Below are 17,191 nucleotides of genomic sequence, written 5' to 3' on the forward strand. Positions count from 1 at the left end.
TTTCTCCGTATCTACATGGTGTGTCCAGAATAATAAACTAGTTCTTCTGGCTTCTCGTTTTCTTTAAAAAAGCAGCTCCATCGTCATCTCGAGGGTTCCACAAAATTTAACAGCGTGACATTTCCTCTTGGACTTCTTGTTAGGAAAAGGAAGCAGAAGCAGTGATTTACAAATTCTACAAACACAGCCACGCACAGGCGCTGACAATCTCTAAACTGCAGTTACAGCTCAGTAATTCACCAGCAAAACTGACAATGAAAGTTGCAGTTTTTCTTTCACACGAAAATGCAGGCATTTGAGTGGCCTTAAACCGTTCCTTTTCTTCTCCTTTCTCAGAAAGAAAGAGACCTCATTCCCTAGTACTCTGTTCTAGTCGGCAAAGACCTTGTCTTCGAGCTGGAAGGCCTTGGTGAAGAAGGCCGGCCAGCAGAGGTAGGTGGAGAGGATGCTGCTGACAGTGGAGGCACCCATGAGCATGTTCATCACCACGATCTGCAGCTGGATGGCCTCCAGCGGCGACGCGCCGCCCATGATGAGCCCCGTCATGGCGCCCGGCAGCGCGATCAGCCCCACCGTCTTGGCGTTGTCGATCACCGGGGACAGCGCGATCACCAGCGACCTCTTCACCTGCTGCAGTGTCGCCTGACGCGGCGTCGCACCCAGAGCAAGTGCAGTCTCCACCTGCAGAGAGGAGGGAAAAAAAATAAGATGCCAATGAATCTTCTCCATGCTCTAGTTGCAAACAGAACATTATAGATTCTCAACATCAGCAGGCTGATGGTGGTGTTCATCAGTCGTCACCCAATTGAAGTCAGCTCTGTCGTGTCGTGCAACTGATCAGCCTAATTGACTAATTATTAAGTGCATTATGAGCCAGTCAGAGCTGTTCCTGATGTAACAGCTTCTGACTTTCTTGTCCTTGCAGTAGTGCAATTCTTGGGTGTCTCAGGACGAAGAAGAATTAGACAAGCAAATGGGCTAAAAAAAATAAGAATTAAGCAGTAAACAAGTGGGGAGGGGGATCCAAATAAGCTCGGAGCTGACCAGGTTCCTCTGGATCTTGACGTCCTCCCTGAGCTTCTTCATGGTGACGCCGGTGACGGTCATGGCGTTGCCGACCATCATGCCGGCGACGGGTATGATGTAGCGGGGCGTGAAGGGGAAGACGTTGAGCACGACGAGCAGGAACATGGTGATGGCGGTGCCGACCAGGATGGAGACGCAGGCGATGTACTTCCCGCGGGGGACCTGCTTCGCGCGTTGGCCCGCCGTGTAGCCCGCAACCGTCACCTGCACGACGTGTTCGAGGTGCTGTCAGCCACGTTGAACGCGGGGCTATGGACATTTGAGCGGTTCCATGTGCCAATCACAGTGACTAACGAATCTGAATTGAAACCAAATGCAGAAATTATGGTGAGTGGGACTGTGAGAGTGACCCATTGTTGAGAGCTTGTTAGTGCTGATGACCTGAATTATTGAGATGATGGGGTAATTTGCTTTGACTGGGATCAAACTGGACGAAATCGATCATTTGTCTTGTACTTGGGGGACGATGAATTCAGTAGCAGCGATGTCTGTCAGCAATGGATCTGTGTGATTACCATGAAGAGGTAGGCGAGGAGGATCCAGAGCGCGTTCTTCTGGGTGAAGATGAACTGGAGGACGAAGCCGATGATGGAGAGCTGGAGGAAGGCGCGCGCGATGGCGTAGAGCATCTCGCCCTCGAGCCCCAGGCGCTGCGAGAAGCTGAGCGCGACGGCCATGGCCACCACGGCCGTGGCCGCCACCGGCTTGAGCATGCCCACCAGGAAGTCCCGCCAGAACCCCGGCGCGCCCGGGTCCACCTGCTTCGCCACCAGCTCCAGGAACGCCGCCGCGCGCTCCATCACTGGCCGGGTGGAACGGAGCCTCCTCTGCCGACGCGGGGTGCAAAACGCAGTTGTCAGTCGGCCAAGAAAGCAGGGCCTCAGCGGTGGGGTCTTGAGGAGGAGGGAGGTGGTGGCGGCGGTGGGGGAAGGGGGGAAGTGAGGCAGGCGGCGGCGCGGTGGAGGTGGAGGCTGGTGAGGTGCGGGACCGTACGGCTTTGTACCGTAGCGGAGCACGCGCTCCCCTGGGCAAAGTCTTCCTGCGGCTTTGCCTTCCCGGTGCGACGTGGGGAAGGCTGGGGATCCCGAGAGACACATACGACCGGTGATGTCCGCCGCGGCCCCACATGGCGGCGTGCTACCGCACCAGTGGCGCATGTGCCAGCAGGTAAGGTACGTCCGGGTCCAAGCGCGGTCAACTCGGCGTCGCCGGCCGGAGGCAGGCGACGGCGGACACGTGCCACCCACGTGTCCTAACCGGTAGGCGGCTAGGCGCATCGCCCACGCAGGCCTGCCTCGGTGCCGTGCGTGTGCGTGAGGCCGGCCGCCGGTGGCTTTTCCGTGCAGAAAGCTGATCGATCCGTTCAGTCTTCAGTGGAGGTCACGATAAAAAGGCACTCAGAGCAAGCAGGCCAAAAGATACGCTGATATGTGGGATGCCCACTTCCCTAAGCATCAGACTCCTGTTCACAAACGCTTTGTAAACAAATCAATCAACCTTGGGAGTTGGGACATCCTCAGCATCATCAAACCTTGATCTACAGAACACAGCAAATCGTCAAGAACAGAACCCACCCTTCTTCTGGTTGAGGCTCCATCTGCTGTCAAGCATTTTCAGTGGCCTCCTGGCTCCTGCACATGCCACCGCAAATCCAGGCTCATGGATTCCTATTATAAAATAACAAGACGCCAGCCAAACAAAGATATCAGCCATCATGTCAGATGGGACACTTGGAACAAACTAATCATGGCGCAGTCAAGTTAAGCCAGCATGAATCATGACACTTTTCATAATCCAGAAAACAGGCCAGAGACCTCTCAGCTCTTGATGCCCAGCTGCATCACCTCAAAAATTCTACTGCCATCTAGACAGAATCCATCCGGGACAAGAGTTTTCAAGTACCATACTTGAGACGAATATGCAGTATACTGCGATTATCTTTTTCTAAAGCAAGTAAACAAAATGTAGACCAATGAGATCCCTCAAACAAGAACTCTTAGAACAGTTAGCCTGCTAAACCGAGCGGTTTCTTAACCATGGTGGAGCGCAGATGTATCAAAGCTATTTGCTATCCTTGTTCTTGCCGTCCCCGGGCTTCTTGTAAGATTCTTCAAGTTTTTTCGCCTCGCCCATCAGGCCCTTCATAAAAAGCTTTATGTTTGGGACGTTGTAGTTCTGAGCGATGTAGATGCCGCAGCCGGTGCCGATCAGCAAGGAGAAAGTGCTTTGCAGGAACCCCATCAGAACTGACCTGCAGGGAGGAAAAACAAAGAAAAGGTTGTAAATAAAATGAGCAACTATGAGATACTGAGCTCAATCTAACTTGACAAATCGATGCAGCATATTAAGGAGGATTCCCCAAATACCTAAACAAGCTCTGAGAATAGTTTTTCTTTGAGGGCTGAGTAGTTAGGATTAGGAGCTGTGTATCAATTAGCAAACTAAAAAATGCACATGTGCTGCTGAAGTTCTGACTTTATTGTATTATTTCAGAGTAAATAGCATGACAAGGAACCAGTAAAATTTGGTAACAAACAAAATTTTCTTATTTTGATCCTATTATTAACGTTTTCCATCAACAACAGCAAGTTATCCACCTTTATGCGCACAACAACATATTATCTGAAGAACAGCGAAACAAATCAAACATGAATTAAATTGCTAGAAATTGATTGCTCTGATTATACCATATTAAGTTTCAGAATCAACTATAACTTCTCATCATAACTGTAAAGGCTAGAGTTATAAACAGACAATTTTAGCAGCAAAAATATTGTTCTGAAAGCACAGACGAATCAAACAAAAAACAGTATGGCCATACATGCGCACATACTAGCAACTACGTGTTTCAACCATATAATGAGAAATAATCAAAAGGCCTGCCCGAATTCCTCATGCACCATGTTAAGGCCTTTTAACAACTCAAGATTCGCCTTAGATCAGACCAGGGACAAAGACTACAAAACGGAGTGGCAGGAGGCAACCAAACTAAATTAATGCCCCTCCATGCCTCCAAATGTTAAAGACTCCATGAGAAACTGGATAGATTCCCCTTCTTCAATGGTATATACATAGGCATATAGCTTTTCAGTAAGCCAATCAAAAAGTAAGATGCAGTAAACTAAACCAGTTTCACAGAAGACAGAACCTCCTAATCAAATAGTTCATTAACCTGAGCACTGAATGCCTATCAAACTACTGCTAGTGCCTCGAATTTCCAATGTTAATCCAATATCCAAAGTTCCTCTGTTTACCCCCACTCCAAGGTCTATAAATCTATTCCTTATTGTGAATCAAATCAAACTACCAGAAAAATGCAGGCATACTAGTTTAACTTGGCTGAAGCTGAAACTGAAGTACCCCGCATCTCCGAAATCGATTTCACATTCTCAAACCAGATCTACACAAGCTGACAGAACTTCAACACCAAAGGAGCGACAGCCCATGATCAGGATTATTCTGCAATATTGCAATACGTGTTACTCCTCGCACAAACAAGCAAAAAAGAAGTACTCTACATTGCAGCACCGAACAGCACAATTGACAAAAGTATTAGGGAAAAGCTACCATGACTACAGTCAGCTAGGAAGGATCTGTTTGGGAGCTCATAGGCAACAGCCTGTAGAAATTTTAACTAGATTTGCACTAATTGCTCCGGATCAGCTAAATCACGGTGAGCAAACTAAGTTAACAGTGAAACACCACAGCAAACAAAGCAGGATAATGGTTATTTACTCCTAAAAAAGTGAGATTAATCTACATTGCATCACCGAACAACACAATTGCCGCAGGTACTAGGGCCAACTGGCTAAGCTGCGAGACAGCAATCGGCTAGGGAATAACAGATTTTTCACTAGATTTGAACTAATTGCCCGGCGAATCGAACAAATCATGCAGAAACCAACTGATTGACCTAGCAATCAGCAGCTGAAGCTCGAGATCAGCGCACCAAAAATCGACTTCCGCCTCGGATCAATCAGCATCTACGAACGGCCCCCGGACTAAGGAGAGCAGCCGCAGCAAGGGGAGGAAAGAGGTGAGGCTTTTTTACCTTGGGGGAAGAAGAACCCGATCGCTCTGGCGTGCGTGCGGCGGAAGCGGGGTTGGGAGCCGAGGTGCCGAGGGATCCGGCGACGGGCGCGATCGAGGACGAGGAACGGCTGCGGATTGCTTGGAGCCCGGCGATCGATCGGCCTCATTACCAGCCGTGTCCAAGTCCAAGCCGACTTCCTACAACACCATGGGCCTTTTGTTTGTTTCAGCGGCTACACATTGGGCTTAATATGGGCTTGGTTTGGATCGGCTCCCTATATGGGCCACGACTTTTGTTCGGTGGGCCGATTCGACTCGTGTCGTGGTTATTGCTGCTCCCGGTTGTTTCCCACTGTATATTTTCCTACGCTCTCAAAAAAAATTGTATTTTCTCCTCTATTACTTTCCTTCAAGAAGAAGAAAACCCGTGATGATCCATGCGTCTTTATTTCCCCAAGTACGCACGCATGAAAAAATATTTTTTCCGTAATAAATGTTTAAAAATATGGAAAATTTATTATCAAGATTCAAAATTTTCACATTTATTTTTTTACTAATAAAACCTCCATTCTCCATGCAGTATTTTGTAAACTTAAGAATACAATTTGTTAACGTACTAACCGTGCGAGGGATAATGATGATTAAGCGGCTAATAAGCCACAAACGACCAGCCAAATTAAACATGCCGTATTGTTGTCGTCTAATCGGTCCTTGCTATTAGAAATGCGTGGCCCTGGATTAATTGGAGGCATCCTAGCTAGCAGCCGTACATCTGTACGTCAGAACAATTCCTTTTCGAAGATCTGTACGTACGAACATGCACGCACGTACTTTGCAAAATGTCGTCGGGGGTATACACGTACTCGGCCCGGATATATGCCAACTTTGCTAGCTTGATTAAGGAATATACTAATGCTAAGATGGAAATTACTTGTTAACTGTAGGAAGGAAACATGGATTAACATTTTTTTTATTATAAGGAAGGATTAACATCGATATCTGATCGGATCACCAAATTGGGAACCTTTGGCGACGCGTGTATGCATGGAAATGTTATATGATCGGAATCATGAATGAACCAATCGTCATCGTCATGCACTCCGGTGACTATCTGCCAAACGCCGCCGCCGCCGCCGCCGCCGCCGCAGCACCCATCAAGCTTCTCCCACCACCCGGAGTTCCGATCCGGCTCTGGAGGCTGGAGCAACCAACAACCTAGCTCCTGCACGAATGTACAAGCAAGTCTGGCCTTGCAACCTTGCTCGTTTCTTAATCAAATCAGTGCGTGCTAGCACTACTTGCTTGCGCGTGTCTCAGATTCAAATCGAGAGAAGAATAGCTAGAACATCAGAAAAAAAAAGTCAATTTGACTTGCGATCGAGGCTACCGGAGACATTGTCTAATAATGTGTACCGATTACTGTTGGAGATGTCATAGCGCAACAGTTTTTTTTTCCCGTATGCTTTAGTTTGTATAGTTGCATTGTCCGTATACTCTTTTATCGTTGCATTTTTACCGTGGCTATTTTTACAAATATAATGGCACTATAATTTAAACATGAAAAGTTTTACTCCTACTAGGAACTATATAACCGTGAGTCACTTGCAAATCACCACCAGGACAAGATTGCATATTTTGCGTTGTGCATCTGAAAACTGAGTAGATCATTTAATTTGGGGCTGAATAATCTGTCTTTTGTAGTTATATTCTCAAGAGCAGTGCATATATATAACAATGAATCTTACGTTTTGGTGCTGCTTTTATTTTAGTCCAAAATAAGTTAATTAGCTTCTGAAGAGAACAATTTTAGCTACATGCAAAAATTACCTAGAAAATATTTGAAACGGCAGAGTTCATGCAAGGTTGAATTTTTTATGAGAATTTAAAACAAAAGTCAACACACACACAAAGGGGGGTGGAGAGGGGGGGGGGGAGAGAGAGAGAGAGAGAGAGAGAGAGAGAGAGAGAGAGAGAGAGAGAGGATAATGAAAGATCAGTTGGAGGTTGGGAGTTGGGGGACCATGCAAGGAACATTCCATTTCATCATACACTTAGTTTGATCTCCCTCTCCACCAGTTAATGAGCTCTGCAAAGCCTAGCTACCCAGCTAAAAGCATCAGAAGAAGCTGCAACATCCCATACTGCATGCCTAGCTACGCACGTACGTACGGTCACATTCCATGAGGACCATAACTCACTAAGCAATCAATGCACATCATCCCGGCCTCTTCTACTCTAGCTGCTACTACTACTCTCCAGTAGACGTGCACTGATCTCTAAAAACCTAAGTACACTCTCTAGAACGAACAAGAAGACGACGACGACGACGACATTAGCTAAGGAGCTAGGGGCGAGCTAATGAAGAAGATCAAGTCATGTCAGTGTACTACTGCATGACATGACAGATTAATTGACTAATAAGATCGCTATAGCTTGATCGAGACGAGAGCGCTAGTGTTTGTTTGGTCAATCAAGCCACGTCGTGCTGCTCTTCCTTGAGCCCGCCGGGAAAGAGGTCTAGCGTCTTGAGCGGCCGGCAGAAGGCCGCCGGCGGCGGCGCCACCTCGAACCCCGGCGGCGCCATGTCGGCGGCGGCGGCGGCGGCGGAGCTCACTACCACGTCGTCAAGCGCCACGCCGAAGTTGTCCAGCTTCCCTAGGGAGTACTCCGGCCGGCCGAGCGCCTCCACCGGCGCAATCCCGCCTCCTCCTCCAGCCTGTGTTGTCAGAGACATCGTCGTTGCATGGACGGGTTAGATAAAGATCGAAACTTTTTTGTTAGCTATCAGTGATCAGTAACGTGGTGTGGTAGTACCTGATAGTGGAACAGTTGGGTGGGCGACGGAGGGGTGGCGGCGCCGACGCACCTGCTCGGCGGTGCAGGAGCGAAGGCCGCCGTGGCGGGGTAGTAGTAACCGTAGGCCGCAGCCGCCGCCGCGGCAGCAGCGGCGGCGGCCGGGGTGGGCGACGTCGGGGAGAGCAGCTGGCCGGCGGCGGTCTGGTCAAAGACGCCGCAACCGCCATACGGCGCCGCCGGAAGCGCCGGCGGCGCGGCGGCGAGGAAGCCGTGGTGGCCGTGGTGCGCCGCGGCGTAGTACTGGGCGCAGGAGAGGAGGTGGTGGCTCATGCAGAGCCTCCGGCGGAGCTTCTGGCGGTCCCGGGCCTTGTGGTTCTGGAACCAGTAGAAGACGTTCTTGCCCTCGATGCGGCCGTAGCAGGCGAGGTGCGCCGTGATCTGCTGGATCTGCGACGCGCTCGGCGTGCGCAGGCCGCCCCGGTACATCTCCTCCAGGATCATCAGCTGCTCCGGCGTCGGGCACCACCGCGTCGACCCCGCCACCACCGGCTGCTGCGCCGCCTGCGCTTGCGCCTGCGTCTGGCCCTGCTGCGACGGCATGTCGGTCGTCGTCTACCTCTAGCCGGCTACTATACTTGGCTCTCGCTACTACTAGGAATCTTGCTGTGGCTGATGATGCTTTGACTATTTGTGAGCAGTCGGATCAGTTTGGCTTGTTGCTGCTAAGCTCGTGGTTGGCTGGCTGGGCGTGGAGAGACAAAAGGGGTACTAGGAGGGAGGGAGAAGAAGCAGATCGGCGGATGGAGAGAGTTTGTTGGTAGCTGCTGCAGATTGAGGACTGAGGAAGAGGATGAAACGAACGAGAAGCATATAATGGAGGGCCATTGCTTCCTTCCTGTCTGCAGTATATATAATGGATGCCGACACTATACATACGCATACACACACACATGCCCACCACCACCACCACAACCGAGTTCAGACATTAGAGAGAGGAGAGAGAGAGAGAGAGAGAGAGAACAGTACTGCAGTGGCTGTTTATTTGGAGAGAGAAAGAGAGCACAGAGATGTGGCAATGGCATATGCAAAGCAAAGCGGCCTGTGTGCTGTGTGGCACTGTTCATAGGTAGCTACACGGTCTTCTTCCTCTGTCTCTGCCCACAGACACAGAACACAGAGCAGCAGCCAGCTAGGTACGTAGCTACTGTGTAGTAATCAAGAGTGAATAATGTGTACTGTTGTGTGATGGATTTTCCTAATCCATGAGTTCCTGGTAGATTAACACCACATCCAGGATATCCTGTACCGGCCGGCGATCAAATATGCATCCCGTTGTGACGATGGAGTCTGCGTTTAAACTGTGTTATTAGATACCTCTGAAAGTCTGAATGCGTGACAAGCGCGAGGAGACGCAGCTGCTGGATGATCATCCGTTCCTTGCTGGATTTATGGCTAGGCTACACGTACACGTACGTCGTGTCGCTATTGATTTCCTGCTTGAACGCGAGCGTGTGGTACGTCCTTGTGTGGTTGTGTGTGCAGAGTTATTTGGTCACTCGTGCTACCTCATCTACAAGCGCCAAGCGTCAGTACCAGCCATACTATGCTCTGCTACAGGCTATAGCTAGGTTAAACAGCACGCGTTTAGTTGGGTTGATTCCATGTTATGTTGTTCATCAAGAGATATTAGAACATTCAGTATTTCAGTCACAAGGTTAACCTCCAACATAGTGATAATGCCTAATGGTGCAAGATCAGGGACTAGCTACTCCCAATTTTTGTCTTTGGTAAGCTATGGACGTCCTAGTACTGTACATTCCTCTTTAGAAAATGTCTGAAATACAATGCACTGCCTGCGAGTGCCATGAATGGTTTCTAATGGCGATTTATTTAGCACGTCGTGTCTTCTGCCCCTCTGCGTCTGATCTCTCAGAGCGCCGATCAGAGCGACGAGAGAGATGAAATGCAAAGCAGGAGAGAGAACACACAGCTAGCGGCGTGCATGCGTGCATTTAAGGATAGAATTACACGTCGGATTTTGGAGATCCGTCTAGGATTTCGGACAGAAACCAGTGGAGAGACGGAGAGAGCTTGTGCGCAGCAGCAGTGGGAAACTGGGAATTATGAGGTGATGATGGCCCCGGCCCTGCATCCGCGTACACTTTGCGTTGCCTCGTGATGCGTGCTCCACTCGCTCTTCCTCTCTGCGTCCTTGCACAGTTGCAAGGCTGACTAAATGGCGCCGTAGGACTCTAGGGCGCCTCTACGTCTGCACCGGATCCATGCCTACCGTTGTAGGGATCTGTAGAGGATCAACAGAATTCAGTGAGTAATTACTTCTATCCTTTTTGTATTTCCTGCATGCCTACCTATACCTAGAGTATCGGCTACTCCCTCCTATACTTCTACGAAGTCCTTAGTACGTTTTTAGATATGGTCGGGATGTACATCATTTACTATGTTTGCTTTATATTAATCCCGTCCTAGATGTAGTACTCCTACAAATAAAGAAAGAGTTGATGGTAGTAGTGTACTGTATACAACAACTGCAATTGCCCAAATTGTCATCTTTTAATAATTAAAAAGTTAGAGAGTCTACAGTGGCCATAGATATACTCCTAGACTGATTCTAAGAGTGTGCATGTACACTAAGGGGGCGTTTGGTTACTTTTGCTTATTTTTAGCACGTGTCACATTGAATGTTTAGATACTAATTAGGAGTATTAAACGTAGACTATTTACAAAACCCATTGCATAAGTGGAGGCTAAACGACAAGACGAATCTATTAAGCCTAATTAAGCAGGGAAACCAAACCAGGTCTAAAAAGCTTGTACGACAAAGATCATAGAGCACCTAGTTCGTCTATGATATTTTGCAGAGAATGTTTTCTGTGAAGTGTTTATTTAAATGAAATAAGGGCATGAGAGCTGGAAAAAAAAACTAGCTTCTACGTATTGATTCAATTCATATTGGAGAATCATTCTAGTCACAAAACACTTCTCCTAGATAATCACTTCATGGAGGAGTGTACTCTACCACACTGGCCCTAAAGTCAACTTCTCTAAAGCATGACTATAAGATTGTCTTTCTCTTTCTTTGAAACGATAAGATTGTCTCTTATTGTTATTTATGCTTGCATATTATTGTGCAAACGATAATTGACTTGTATTCTACTATATACTACCTCTTGAACAAGAGCTAGCCCTTGCGGCATATAGGATAAACTCATTTGTAAGCTGATGAAGTAGAATACAAGCTAGGTTATACACTTGTGCCTTTTAAGACCACCGCCCTTTGTCCACTACATAATTATTAATTGTTCGATTATTTCTGTGTGCGTGCCGACATATACTTTAATTTTGCTAGCTTATTATATATATATCTGCAAAGAGAAAACATATATTCTGTTGGGCCCCACCATGGTTTGAATTTGATACGTGCATGTACATACCATTTGGTGCTACAGTGTCTCAGAAGATTTAGTTTGGCTTATCCCCAGAAGCTAGCTCTTCATTTGCATTCACTCCCTACATATATGTGCAACACGTACAGTACGTGACCGTACCACAACCACAGTGTAGGCGTGTAGCACGCCGTAGCAGCACACCGCCGGGAAATGTGGCAAACAATCAAGGATGGACGCGGTTTATATTAGGATCGGATCCGGCCGAGAGTACTCATCGGAAATTCAGAATATAATGCGATCGATACATGACGGACCACCGCAATTGAACGCTGTCCGCGTGTTTAGCCATTCATTCATTGCGTACTTAAACTTTGGAAGAATTAATAAGCTAAGCAAGCTATGTGAAGCTAGCTTAATGATCGATGAGCTAGGCCGCAGTCGCCGATCCGGCCTGTGTGTACTTGCAACACGGCAGTCGATTGCAGCCCAGGACGCAAAGTTAATGCATCCCATGAGTAAATGTGTGTAAGAATGCACCAATCGTAGCAAGTAGAATGGTACTGCTTGCCGGAATAGATCAAGCATGAACAAAATATGCTGTATTTATACCTGGATCAAGCTTAATTTATAGCTCCTTTTTTTTTTAAAAAAAAAGTGGAATATGCATGATGGCAGGAGCTATGTTATGGAATTTTAGATGAAGGAGGTGACACCTAGATTCGAGCTCGGTGGGTAGATCCGTAGATGGCTTAGCTTGGCGGCATTGTCTACCAAACGGGCTAGCGTTATACCCTCGCTCCATCATCGGTGTACTATACTCCTATCGATCACATATAGATGGGAGTTATTTTCTCTGATCAGAAATACAAAGTTTTTTTAGATTCATCCTAAGTCAAACAATTTTTGCTTTGATCGCATCATTATAGTTTAGATCTAAATAGCTTTGCAAGTCAAGGTTGATGCTAGCACATCATAATGAAAAATAATTTTATAAAATATATGCAACTCTTTTATTCGAAATAACATAGTCAATTCCAAGAAAAAATAAGTAGGGGTCTCTATCTCTATGATAAGAAGTTAATTCAAACCAATGTTTTAAATAGCGGGTTAAAGGGTTTAGCGGAGGCACTCTAAAACAGCTAATAGCGAAACTAAATAGGGCTATAGCGGACTATAGCGGTTAAGTTGTACATGAATATACGTAGTGGTACCATGGCTCAACCAGTTATAGCAAACCATGGTGGCAGGAGATTTAGGAGGCGTTTGCTTCCACTGACTTATTTTTATCACGTGTCACATCGAATGTTTAGATACTAATTAGGAGTATTAAACGTAGACTATTTACAAAACCAATTATATAAGTGGAGGCTAAACGGCGAGACGGAAGCAAACGGGACCTTAAAACCTCGATTCAAACTAATAAGTCAGAGGTAGTTAAACGTCCAGTTTTGAAGCGTACGAGATCTGAATTCAAACTCGATTTGACAGGATGAAACAGACAAGAAAACTGACAGAAGAAGCTAATGAGCTAGAAGCGTATAGGAGCAACGATGCCGAGGAGTAAATAGGAGGAATGGACGGCCGTCCGGTCCGGCCAGCCGTCCGGCCTGCAAGAAATGTTAGACACGGAATCCAATTACTCAGAAACCCAGAGCGCGAGCGAGCGAGCATGGCTGCACGAGCTCGAGGTAAATACTACATATATGGCATATAGGCCTGCGGTACGCCACTGCAAAGTTTACTAGGTCACGTAGTACGTTAATATATATATATATATATATATATATATATAGTATACTCTATTTCCGCTATAGAATAGCTTATTCTGTGGTCAGCCCATCCAACGCACTAGAATAGTTACAATTTATTGAATGGTTTCAGATAATAATGTAGTCGACTTAATAGAACTGATATGTCCATTCTTGTTAATTTACTATAAATCGATTGTACCATAATTTGGACTAGGAGTTACCTACAATTATATTTAATGATGCTTTTTTTTAGTAAATTATGGTACAATTGATTTATAGTAAATTACGACATCAAAGAATGGACATATCAATTCTACTAAGTCGACCACATTGTTGTCCGAAACCATTCAAGTTATTGTAACCATTTTAATGCGTTGGATGGGCTGGCCATAAAATAAGCTATTCTATGACCGATCATAGAGTATACTATTATATGGCCAGCTCATCCAACGCACTAGGATGGTTACAATAAGTTGAATGGTTTCAGACAATAATGTAGTCAAATTACTAGAACTGATATGTCCATTCTTGTACATCATAATTTACTATAAATCGATTGTACCATAATTTACCAAAAAAAAAGCATCTTGACACTAAATAATTGTGGTAACGTCTAATCCAAATTATGGTACAATCGATTTATAGTAAATTACGACATCAAAGAATGCTGAAACCATTCAAGTTATTGTAATTATTCTAGTGCGTTGGATGGACTGGCCACAGAATAAGCTATTACATGGTCGGCCATAAAGTATACTCTCCATGTGTGTAGACATACACATACATACATATGTGTGTATGTATATATCTTAGGTGCGCGCGTACATGTAGCTCAAGGCAAGGCATATGCTGCTGCAGTGCTGCTCGCATACGTCCATCCATCGATCGGAATGCGATGTGCTGTCTCGCCTGGCCCTGAACCCTGAACTGAACGGAGAAGCCATATGCAGAGGGACAGGAGCAGAGGCAAGCGATCGACGTCGCCGGCCGGCCGGCCGGCCGCGGCCGATGACTAGTCTTGTAAAGTCAGTCAGGCCCGGGCAGCAGGCGGCGTCATAAACTACACAAACTGGCCGCAGCTGCGGGTGAGAGAGAGAGAGAGGGAGGGATCGGAGCTAGAGCTCTTGACAAGGACGTACGACGTGGATGCTGCGAGTGACCCCCGGCTGAATGCCTTGTCCTCTCTTGCTGATCGATGACGATGCGTATATATGTATCCATCCTTCTCACTGCTCTGCCTGCAGGCAACGTACTGCATGGCATATTGGCATATGCATGCAGATTTATTTGCAAAATTCATAAATTCGTTTTTTTTGCTGGCATATGCTACTCCTTTTCGCTACATTCCTTGCTAGCAGCTAGCTAAATGGACAGCTACTCATTGGTGCATCATTGCTTGCTCCAATCCTTCTGGCCTGCCTGCATGCTGCCTAGCTAATAACTTGAGATTGCCGTGCTGCGGGTGCTGGAAACTTTTACGCATGGTATCACCGTGCACTTTTACATCAGCTTCAGGGCTTGTCCCGTTGTTCTCTGAACACTAATTTTTTTTACCACGTACAGTTCATATATATTCTTCAAAAATATAAATCAACTAATATTTTGAACCAGAGAGGGGGAACACGTACGGAGGTGATGCAGTGGTGCTGGATTTAGTTGTTTGCATTTTAGTCCCATGCATAGTTGCCATCAGGTAGTACTTCTGCATCACCTATTATAGAATAACGTACACACGTTGGCTATAGGCAGGCACGGCATTTCGAAATCACGGTACGTGTATCGCATTACTGTGTCGTCGGGAATTAAGAAGCTAGATTCGATTCGTTCGGAGAGCAGTGATTCAATTCATGTCGCGTGTAGCATATACTGATGAATCACAAATGCACGTGTACCGCCGCCATGTAGTTTTTATGTCGATCCCAGATCCATGGGTCATCACGTTCAGACACATTAGTTGCAGGACCAGAGCAATGCGTACGTACGTGCATCGTGTACGTGTACCTGGAACAGTACGTAGCTAATGACGTATGGGAGGTGATGCGAATATGCAATACGTACGAGCACAAGGTACGTGGTGCCTGCGTCCGTAGACGACAGGGGCCGGGAGTTGAGGCCGGGCGGCGCCTGCAGTAATGAATTCCTCCGCCTGTGGGTGGTGCCCTCTGCTGGAGGATACCGTGTGGGCATGCACGCACGCATGCTGCTAGCTGCGGCCGCACGGTGCCGTCGTGCATGTGTCGCTACAGCTGGCTCCGCTCCTCGTTTCATACATCGTCTGCATGCATGCACTACACGGGTCACGAATTTCGCTGCGTCCGGCGCGTACCTGCAGGTGCTTTGTACATATACATATACATATAAATATACATATAAATATACATATATATAAATAATCGGCTGATTTGACAGATCACGGACCCAGTTGACCGAGATAGTATATACTTGTATAGTCGAAGCTAGATGCTGGCATGGCCTGCTGCTGCTGCTGCTGCTTGCTGCAAAGGTATTTATTGTTTGGCTGGTGCGAGCACAGCGGTAGAAGCATCCCTCTCACTCTCTCTCTCTCTAGGCCGTGGCCGAGTCTCTCTCTCCTCTCTGGTTTCTAGATGTCTGGGTCTCGGGAATACGATCCATGTACAGCAGCGGCAGCAGTACCGGCAGGCTGGCTGCAGCTACGGTCTACTGTAGCAAGCGAGCAGAGGCCGTCAGTGTCACACGCAGCTCAGCTAGTAGAGGCAACGTCATGCGCTGCTCTGTTTCAATTCGGCCTTTTTACACGGAGACAATAATTCTATTCATTCTTTCCTGCCTTCCTTGGCTCGACAAAGTTGACAAAGTTAATGCCTGTCAGAAGCTGTTTTTCTCCACTCAACCTTTCCATCTTTCCATTGTCTTGTTCCTCCCTCTTCAAGCTCTGGCTGGCTGGCCATCTCCCTGCTCTTGAAAATGTCCATCCATCAGCTGCATGTTTTGCTTTAACGTTAACAAAAAATCATCATGATTGCATATCCATGGGATGCAAGAGACGACCTAGCTCGCTCGCTGGAGATCTGATACCTCTCGTCATGCGCAGCAGTTCCCGAATCTCGAAAGGATATTGTCCTGAATCTGAAAAGTATATTGCAGGTAGGACACGAGTTTGTACTGTATCAAGAACAACGTATATGAATCTCATAGAAAACTGTAGATGACGGCGTTCAAGCAACCACGACAAGAGAATAGGGTTTTGGCGAAGCCGATCGCAAATTTTTTTAAGCACAACCTCCAAAAGAGTAGAGGTGATTGTCACTCCTCACAATCCTGCTCAACCCTCTAGGACCCTTTGATTCTTGCCCTATACAAGAATATAGTACTATAGAATCTCTCTTGAGCGCTCCTAATTGCCTCTTACAAGCCTTGGATGAGACCTTAGTATTTACCTTTGGTTTAATTTATTCCTAGAGGTTCCACCCGCTTTTATATATATATATTCCCCTCCAAGACTCCATACATGTGAGTAGGAGTCATACACCTAGGAGAATTCGACGCTCAAGTCCTAGTAGAAATAGAAGTTCTACTAGCATACCCCTATCTAGTCCTAATCTAAGTAGGATTTGAGTTACCACCGTACAACACTTGTCTAACGGAGTTGAAGCTGGGAGAAATCAAGATGGAACAGAGACAATTACGAGGTTCCAGAAAGTACCGCAGCAGAGCGAGGAAGATCGAGTAGCAGGCTAGCAGCTAGTGGAGAAGTTAAGCACGCAAGGCAGGGCTTCACGTGATGAGTCTCCGGGCAGGCGCGTACTCTCTTATCATGGTATTATGCTGTGCTGCTGTACTAAGAGCCGAATCAAAACGCTCCTGCGCGCACCATTAATCGGGCCGGGCCGGGCCCTCATCGCCGTCTCCCTCTCGCCCGGAACATTTCATCCCTCTGATCTCTGATCTGACGGATGATTCCATCTCGAAGAATATTATACTAGTGTGTATACCGTGTGCACACTGTACAGCTCCGGCCGAGCAGGGTCGCTATTGCATTGCGGCATCAATTCCGGCCCACAGCAATGGCAACACCAAGGACCGAAGGACACACTCGCGCACAGTACCATGGTACTGCTGCTAAAAAGGTTTGAAATG

General features: G+C 47.0%; 2 protein-coding genes and 1 long non-coding RNA gene across 3 annotated transcripts; all 3 read right to left on the minus strand.

Moving 5' to 3' along the window:
* Positions 1-95: 95 nt before the first annotated feature.
* Positions 96-1,886, minus strand: LOC117848132 (UPF0014 membrane protein STAR2). The gene is made up of 3 exons (XM_034729460.1): positions 1,602-1,886; positions 1,045-1,290; positions 96-681 (listed from the first exon to the last, which is right to left on the minus strand). The coding sequence occupies exons 1-3, from the start codon at positions 1,884-1,886 to the stop codon at positions 370-372; spliced, it is 843 nt and encodes a 280-aa protein (XP_034585351.1). The 3' UTR covers positions 96-369.
* Positions 1,887-3,320: 1,434 nt separating this feature from the next.
* LOC117847011 (uncharacterized) lies at positions 3,321-5,407 on the minus strand. Its single transcript, XR_004638517.2, has 3 exons — positions 5,138-5,407; positions 4,413-4,545; positions 3,321-3,337 (listed from the first exon to the last, which is right to left on the minus strand). It is a non-coding gene; the product is annotated as an uncharacterized lncRNA (long non-coding RNA).
* A 1,722-nt stretch (positions 5,408-7,129) lies between these two features.
* On the minus strand, positions 7,130-8,797 carry LOC117847690 (putative WUSCHEL-related homeobox 2). Its single transcript, XM_034728942.2, has 2 exons — positions 7,933-8,797; positions 7,130-7,834 (listed from the first exon to the last, which is right to left on the minus strand). The coding sequence occupies exons 1-2, from the start codon at positions 8,512-8,514 to the stop codon at positions 7,589-7,591; spliced, it is 828 nt and encodes a 275-aa protein (XP_034584833.1). The 5' UTR covers positions 8,515-8,797; the 3' UTR covers positions 7,130-7,588.
* Between the last annotated feature and the right edge of the window lie 8,394 nt (positions 8,798-17,191).

This window comes from Setaria viridis, chromosome 3 (assembly GCF_005286985.2).
Source record: "Setaria viridis chromosome 3, Setaria_viridis_v4.0, whole genome shotgun sequence".
NCBI classification, from domain to species: domain Eukaryota; kingdom Viridiplantae; phylum Streptophyta; class Magnoliopsida; order Poales; family Poaceae; genus Setaria; species Setaria viridis.